This window comes from Salvelinus sp. IW2-2015, linkage group LG13 (assembly GCF_002910315.2).
Source record: "Salvelinus sp. IW2-2015 linkage group LG13, ASM291031v2, whole genome shotgun sequence".
NCBI lineage: Eukaryota > Metazoa > Chordata > Actinopteri > Salmoniformes > Salmonidae > Salvelinus > Salvelinus sp. IW2-2015.
In genome coordinates, this window is record NC_036853.1 from 33,691,437 (window position 1) to 33,699,378 (window position 7,942).

The 7,942-nt window shown below is 45.7% G+C and overlaps 1 protein-coding gene across 1 annotated transcript in view; it reads right to left on the reverse strand.

The window, feature by feature from the left end:
- Positions 1–3,784: 3,784 nt before the first annotated feature.
- The window catches only part of LOC111971364 (inactive tyrosine-protein kinase transmembrane receptor ROR1), a 66,976-nt gene continuing 62,818 nt past the window's right edge, over positions 3,785–7,942 (reverse strand). Inside the window, exon 12 of the mRNA XM_023998105.2 lies at positions 3,785–6,691. Within this exon, the coding sequence (XP_023853873.2) occupies positions 5,788–6,691 (904 nt within the window). The 3' untranslated portion in view covers positions 3,785–5,787. The remainder of the gene's footprint in view (positions 6,692–7,942) is intronic.

Sequence of the window (7,942 nt, forward strand, 5' to 3'; positions counted from 1 at the left end):
GACTCGGAGGGGTTGAGGAATGCAGACGAACTGACATGTCGTGCACTGGGGGGCACATCAAAATTTAAGGCCTTATCTATATTTAATTCATGATGTGTGTGTGTCTGTGGTTAGGTAAATGTGTGGGTTTGGAGAAGGTGGTATTGGTTTTCTATCTGTCTGTCTCAATCCAGACTCTTCTAGCTGGCCTGCTGCAGCCTGCCACTCACCAACCTGGTCTCAGAGCATTTTGTATTATTCTGTATGTACATCTGAGACACTCCATTYAGTATGATATGTTAGGTTTCGTATTGTTACAGAAGAGAGATGGTTACTTAGGGCAAAAACATAAAGAGGGTGGTTGTCGGCGTATGAAACTAATGTCTAGCAACCCAAAGGTTGCGAGTTCAAATCTCATCAGGGACAACTTTAGCATTGTAACTAAATACTACTTTTTAGCGATTTTACAACTACTTAGCATGTTAGCTAACCCTAACCTTACCCCTTTTAGCTAACCCTTCCCCTAACCTTAAACCTTTAACCTAACTCCTAATTGTAACCCTAATCTTAACCCCAACCCCTAGCAACATATTGTACGATTTGCAAATTCGTAACATATAAAACACATTTTCATTCGTAACATATAATACGAAATGTGTGATTGACATCCACAAATTAATACATACAGTACCATACGAAATGTAACAAGCCACACAAAATTGAGTGTCTCAGATTTATGTAGAGAATAATACGAAATGCTTTGAGACCAGGCTGCACTCACAGATAGACACAGTGTGTGATCAAGTTTTCTGCCTCGAGACTGCGGCTGGAGAGAGCAGGCTAGTCATAATGGGCTAGACCTCCCGAGTGGCGCAGCGGTCTCAAGCACTGCATCGCAGGTTTGATCCCTGTCACAGCCGGCCGTGACCGGGAGACCCATGAGGCGGTGCACAATTGGCCCAGGGTCCGGGTTAGTGGAGGGTTTGGCCGGCCGGGATTTCCTTATCCCACCGTGCTGTAGCGACTCCTTGTTGTGGGCCGGCCGCCTGCAAGCTAACTTTGGTCACCAGTTGTACAGTGTTTCCTCCGACACATCAGTGCGGCTTGGGAGTGTCGTGTTTCGGAGGAAGCATGGCTCTTGACCTTCCCCTCTCTCCGTACGGGAGCTCAGTGCGGCTTGGGCTCAAGCAATGCAGTTCCAGTCACCTTGATTACTGACTGCCTCGAACACATTTGTAAACTAGTGAGGACAATCTGCATGGTTGACTTCATGATAATTATAGTGAAAAGTACAATAATGAGTCTCATAAAATCACTGACAAAACAAGTGCATTGTTTACTTCAAAACCACACAGTACAAACAGCCCAAAATCAATCAAACTGGACAAAGGGATAGATTCAACCTGGACCGTGGAAGATCCGCGTTACAGCGTGATTGACATTTAAAGGTAATTTTCCGATTGAGGCGACGTGCAGCGTTTACTGTGAATGCAGTCTCGGCCGAAGGCAGGAACATTGCCTTTAAATGTCAATCGTGCTGTGCCGCAGGTCTTCCATGGCCCCGATTGAATCTAGGCCAAAGTGTGCTGCTCATATTATTTGTGTTTGTGAAATAGCTAAACTCAGCAAAAAAAGWAATGTCCTCTCACTGTCAACTGCGTTTATTTTCAGCAAACTTAACACGTGTAAATATTTGTATGAACATAACAAGATTCAACAACTGAGACATAAACTGAACAAGTTCCACAGACRTGTGACTAACAGAAATGGAATAATGTGTCCCTGAACAAAGGGGGGGGGGTCAAAATCAAAAGTAACAGTCAGTTTCTGGTGTGGCCACCAGCTGCATTAAGTACCTCAGTGCATCTCCTCCTCATGGACTGCACCAGATTTGCCAGTTCTTGCTGTGAGATTTACCCCACTCGTCCACCACGGTACTGCAGGTTCCCGGACATTTCTCGGGGAATGGCCCTAGCCCTCACCCTCCGATCCAACAGGTCCCAGACGTGCTCAATGGGATTGAGATCCGGGCTCTTCACTGGCCATGGCGGAACACTGACATTCCTGTCTTGCACAGGACGAGCAGTATGGCTGGTGGCATTGTCATGCTGGAGGGTCATGTCAGGATGAGCCTGCAGGAAGGGTACCACATGAGGGAGGAGGATGTCTTCCCTGTAACGCACAGCGTTGAGATTGCCTGCAATGACAACAAGCTCAGTCTGATGATGCCCCAGACCATGACGGACCCTCCACCTCCAAATCGATCCCACTCCAGAGGACGGGCCTCGGTGTAACACTCATTCCTTCGACGAGAAATGCGAATCCGACCATCACCCCTGGTGAAACAACCACGACTCGTCAGTGAAGAGCACTTTTTGCAGTCCTGTCTGGTCCAGCGACGGTGGGTTTGTGTCATAGGCTGCCTTACAACAGGCCTACAAGTCGTCAGTCCAGCCTCTCAGCCTATTGCGGACAGTCTGAGCACTGATGGAGGGATTGTGCGTTCCTGGTGTAACTCGGGCAGTTGTTGTTGCCATCCTGTACCTGTCCCGCAGGTGTAATGTTCAGATGTACCGATCCTATGCAGGTGTTGTTACACGTGGTCTGGCACTGTGAGGCGATCAGCTGTCCGTCCTGTCTCCCTGTAGCGCTGTCTTAGGCGTCTCACAGTCTGGACACTGCAATTTTTATTGCCCTGGCCACATCTGCAGTCCTCATGCCTTTTGCAGCATGCCTAAGGCACGTTCACGCAGATGAGCAGGGACCCTCCCATCTTTCTTTTGGTGTTTTTCAGAGTCAGTAGAAAGGCCTCTTTAGTGTCCTAAGTTTTCATAACTGTGTCCTTAATTGCCTACCATCTGTAAGCTGTTAATGTCTTAACGACCGTTCCACAGGTGCATGTTCATTAATTGTTTATGGTTCATTGAACAAGCATGGGAAACAGTGTTTAAAACCCTTTACAATGAAGATCTGTGAAGTTMTTTGGATTTTTTTTAACGAATGACCTTTGATAGACAGGGTCCTGAAAAAGGTCAGTTTCTCGTTCACTGCTCTCAGAGAGCAGAGAGCAGTGGTGAAGAAACTGGTTGAGAGCGTGCAACATTCCAGAATCATAACAGAGAATTCCGTGATTGCTCCAAATGGGAACAGTTGGAGCTGGACATAGTCCTGATTAAAAACATTCCCCACATCACACTCACTCACGCACACACACACTTCATGAGGACCAGCTCTCCCTGCCAGGAGTGTGTTCATCTAATCATCTCTCCATATGTGCACCATTACTCTCCCKTTTCCTTGGCAAAACACACACACTCCTTGTCCTTTTTTACAGAAAGTGATTCCAGCCAGGATTGAAGTTAAACTCACACACACCAAGATACCACACACATTCACAGAAACACACACACCCGGATAATGCGAGCAAGGGTATTTTCACAAAAAAACATATACAAGTATTAATTTGAACTATCTTACTATTCAAATGTATTTCAAGTGAGGTGAGCTGAGACTCACAAACTAATACTGGACAAACGCTACTATGACAAAAAGCTGAATTGCACCATCGTGTGGTCAAAGATGGTTTTGAAGCAAATATGGTTTGGACATTATGGTTACCAATGCTGGGGATACAGATTAAGCAATTGCTGCTCCCTTGTGGCCCTTTATAGTCAACACAACATTGTTCAACCAGAATGTTCTGGAATATCTATCAACCCAACAAACTACTATCCAGACCCTGCAAAATTTAACAATTCATAGATACTAACATAGGCTTTTCCAGGAATAATGATACGACCCAATATGACAAAAACATTGAATTATTTAATTATATTTTGCCATACAAAACATCTGTGCAAAAATCTTCCGACAAACACAAAGACTTGGTCAATAGAATATTCTGCATGTAAACCTTTCTTATGAATACACTGTAATACTGCGATCTAAAAAAGTTTTGTGAAAAGACTGTCTTAGAAAAAGAAACGGTTCTAACTTTTTTTTTTTTTTAACTACACAAAACAGCCAGTCCCAAGATTCACAGTCTTGTGTTTAAGTGGTTTTGAACTGGTATATATGCACTTAAATTCATATACATTTATCAAAAGATACCTGTATAAAACTCCAGATACCTAGGAAGGTAAACCTGCTTTAGAAAAAAAAAAAAGATATGTGGAATTTAAACAAACCAAAACCTTCATCTAAAGAGCAGGTTTGTACCTCTCGACAGTATCGGACTAATTGACACATCACAGAAAATGTCAGGATAGTAGACTTTGTAACTTGTTAAAAGATAAGGATGCACTTAACATTACAGACATGTGTATTATACCAAAGTTAACATGGAAGGCAAGTGCTACCAAGGGTAAACCGATGATTGTCCTCTTTCTGTACGGGCAAAGGGTGCGTCTTTTTAACTAAACAGTTGCATAGCAACAAACACATTCAACTGAGGTGAAATATACTGTATTGTAGCTGCTTCTGTGAGCTGTGTGCTAAAATGTGGAAGGATTTCTCATTCACCCCCCCCCGTATTTTATCAAAAGCCTTTCATCATTCATTCAGTCTATAGTAAAACATACTTTTTTATATCATGGATCGTTTTTGACAAAGAAGTTGTAATGATCAGCATACATTTGTTAGTCCCACTTCTATATATCATCAAAAGATAATAGAATTATCCATCAAAGTCTGCATAGCCAATGTAAGAGCCACATTGCATAGCTGATTGTACCAGATATGAGATGATAAGAAAGAGGAGGACAGACATGGACACAGACTGGCGAGAGAAGTACGGCTGGTTTAAACACTGTTCTGATTCGAATCCTAGTAGCTACAGTATATCATTGCATACGAGTTGACAGAACCCTGTATTGAGAACGAGAGAGAGTCTAGTGGAGGCACACCTCTGTGGAGGCACAYMTCTGTGGAGGCACACMTCTGTGGAGGCACACMTCTGTGGAGGCACACMTCTGTGGAGGCACACATCTGTGGAGGCACATAGCTGTGGAGAGTGAAGCAGAGGGTATGAGCGCTATGTTATTGCATGGCGGTGCGTAGGTAGGGCCTCGTTCCTTCTCCACGGGCCGCTTTGAAGTCAAATCAGAAGTCTTTGAAGTTCACATATCCCTAGAGGGGGGCTTAGCCTCCTGGAGGAGGGAGGTGCACTGTAGGGATGCCAGCCAGGCAGATTTGCTGACACAGGCTCAACTGAATATACAGTCCAACTGACAACACAACCGGGGACTCCCGCTGCTTCAGTACAGGGCTCCTCCAGTCCAACCAACAGCACACCTGGCATTGGCTGCAGTACATGGTCCCTCCAGTCCAACCAACAGCATACCCTGCTGCAGTACTTATTGTAGCTACCAGAAGGGCTCCGTGCAGCTCAGACTTCCGCAGAAATCATTCTGACGTCAACGGGAGTCTTGGAAGATTTACTGACCTCAATGGGAGGTTATTCACAATGATGCCCGAGTGATGGAGTCATTATATTGACAGGTGTGTTACTGTTGACCTTCTCTTGAGCTTAGAAATCCCGGTGTCCAGGCAGGCAAACGGAGTAGCATCACTAAAAAACCTCTATCAAGGCAGTTTGAGTTTCAGAATAGGGGGCAGGACACGCTTGCTGTCTCTTTTTTGTTCTTTTGAATATAAATCTTTGCATCTCGTTCATTCAGGATTTACGTACATGTATTTACAAGTAAAGTAGAAAGTTGAAACAATTATTATAATAACTTTCGTACAAAAAAAACCGAAACAAAAACATAAAATCAACCAGGTGATATATAGTACAGGTATGTAGTGTATTTACAGGTCTGCAGTGATGACCGATTCGCTATACATGAGTCTGTTGGCGTCGGCCAGCAGCGCGGACGTCTGTGAGGGGTCCATCTGCTGCAAAGCCTTCTGGGACATGTGTCCGTACACCTGCATGGTCCCGCCCCCTGGCAGGGCGGATATTGCCACGCAGTGTGACAGCAGCGGCGTGTTCGCATCCTGATTGGACCCCGTGGAGGGCACGCTTGTCACGTGACCGGTGCTGGTGGAGCCGCTAGCGCTGCTGGGAGATCTGCTCTTGGGCGGGGGGAGGTGCTGCACCACCCTGGGGGGGCCCTGGGCCTGAAAGTGGGCCGCAGGGAAGGCAGCGTATCCTGGGGGGATGGGGTACCCGTTGACAGGGATGAAGCGTTGGTGTTGGTTCTGGGCCATGGGCGCTCCATGGGTCATAGGGTTCCAGCCTGCCATCTGGTGGCCTGGATGACCTTGCGCAGGCATCCCCTGGGCCGGGTAGAGGTAGCCTGCAGCGGCGGCATAGCGCGGGTTGCTAAGGTTACTGACCGGACTGGCGCTCAACGAGGTGGTCTGAGTTGTGGCGTTGCCCCCGCCTCCTGATGGGGTACTAGAACTAGCGTGGGATGACAGCCCCTCCCAAGCCCTCAGACGACCATGGATATCTTTGAAACGTGGTCTTCTCGCCGGGCCCTCCTGCCAGCACTCTGTCATCAGGCCGAAGACCCTGGGGGGGCAGTCCTCTGGGCAGGGCAGCAGCTGACGTTTCCTCACCATCTCCATGACCTCCTGGTTACTGAAGCCGTAGTAGGGCTGCAGGCCGTAGCTGAAGATCTCCCACAGCACCACGCCAAACGCCCAGATGTCTGACTCCGACGTGAACTTCCCATAACGTAGGAGGCGTAAGGTGTATCCACCTGTCCTCTGTCCGAGCCAGTAATGGTTATGGTCATTGTAGTTAATTACCACGTTTCTGCACTGAACTTGGTTGAATATTGCTTAGTGAAAACTGCAACTCCTTCAGTCCAGCGTCCAACTAGTTCTTGACTTGATTTATCTTGTGAATGATTTGATTTCGCTCTAGAGAAACAGCGCGTTGGGCTCACCAGAAAAAAGAACTAAGTGGAAGTCAAGTAATTGAACAACGATTACTCGCTCAGGTGGAACAAACTTAAACGTGCACCTTTTCTTCAATGCTGAAATGCTCATTGAGAAAATAGAAAGGTTCATAATGTGTTATTTTTTTCAAAAACATATTTCTGATTTAAAAGTAATCCAAGAAATAATCCTCTAGTTTTTCAAGTGTATCTGTAATCTGACTACAATTTTTGCTGGCAACATAACTGATTACATTTACAGTTTTCTGTAATCAGATAACATGTAACTGATTACGTGTAATCGGTACTCCTCAATCCTGCCTCTGACTACCACAGGTACTGTATATGGCTCACGTCTCCAACCTAGACCTGACCCTAACCCTAACCCTAGACCTGACCCCTGTACACTCCCACTACTACAGGCATATTTCATTTAGATTTTTTTTTGTCATTTAGCAGACACTCTTATTCGAGCATCTTACAGTCAGTGCATTCAATGCTCACTTCTTGTTGTGTACTGTGTTTGCTTGCTGTTATTTGTACTCACCTGGTTAGTTTGTCATTGCTGTTATGTTTGTGTACTCACCTGGTTAGTTTGTCATTGCTGTTATGTTTGGTGTACTCACCTGGTTAGTTTGTCATTGTGTTATGTTTGGTGTACTCACCTGGTTAGTTTGTCATTGCTGTTATTTTTAGTGTACTCACCTGGTTAGTTTGTCATTGCTGTTATGTTTAGTGTGCTTTTACGTTCCCACTGATTTGATTGATCTTGTATATAAATATATAAAGTAACTTTTGGTATTTACATTTTTTTTTTAATAACATATTTTTATAAATAACTATTATTATTCCAGGGTCCGGCCCAGGCTTTGCTCCCTATCCGCTGGATGCCTCCCCAGAGTCCATTGCCTATGGGAAGTTCACGTCGGAGTCAGACATCTGGGCGTTTGGCGTGGTGCTGTGGGAGATTCAGCTACGGCCTGCAGCCCTACTACGGCTTCAGTAACCAGGAGGTCATGGAGATGGTGAGGAAACAGTCAGCCCTGCTTTTGGCCGCTGCCGCGAGATGCGTGGCC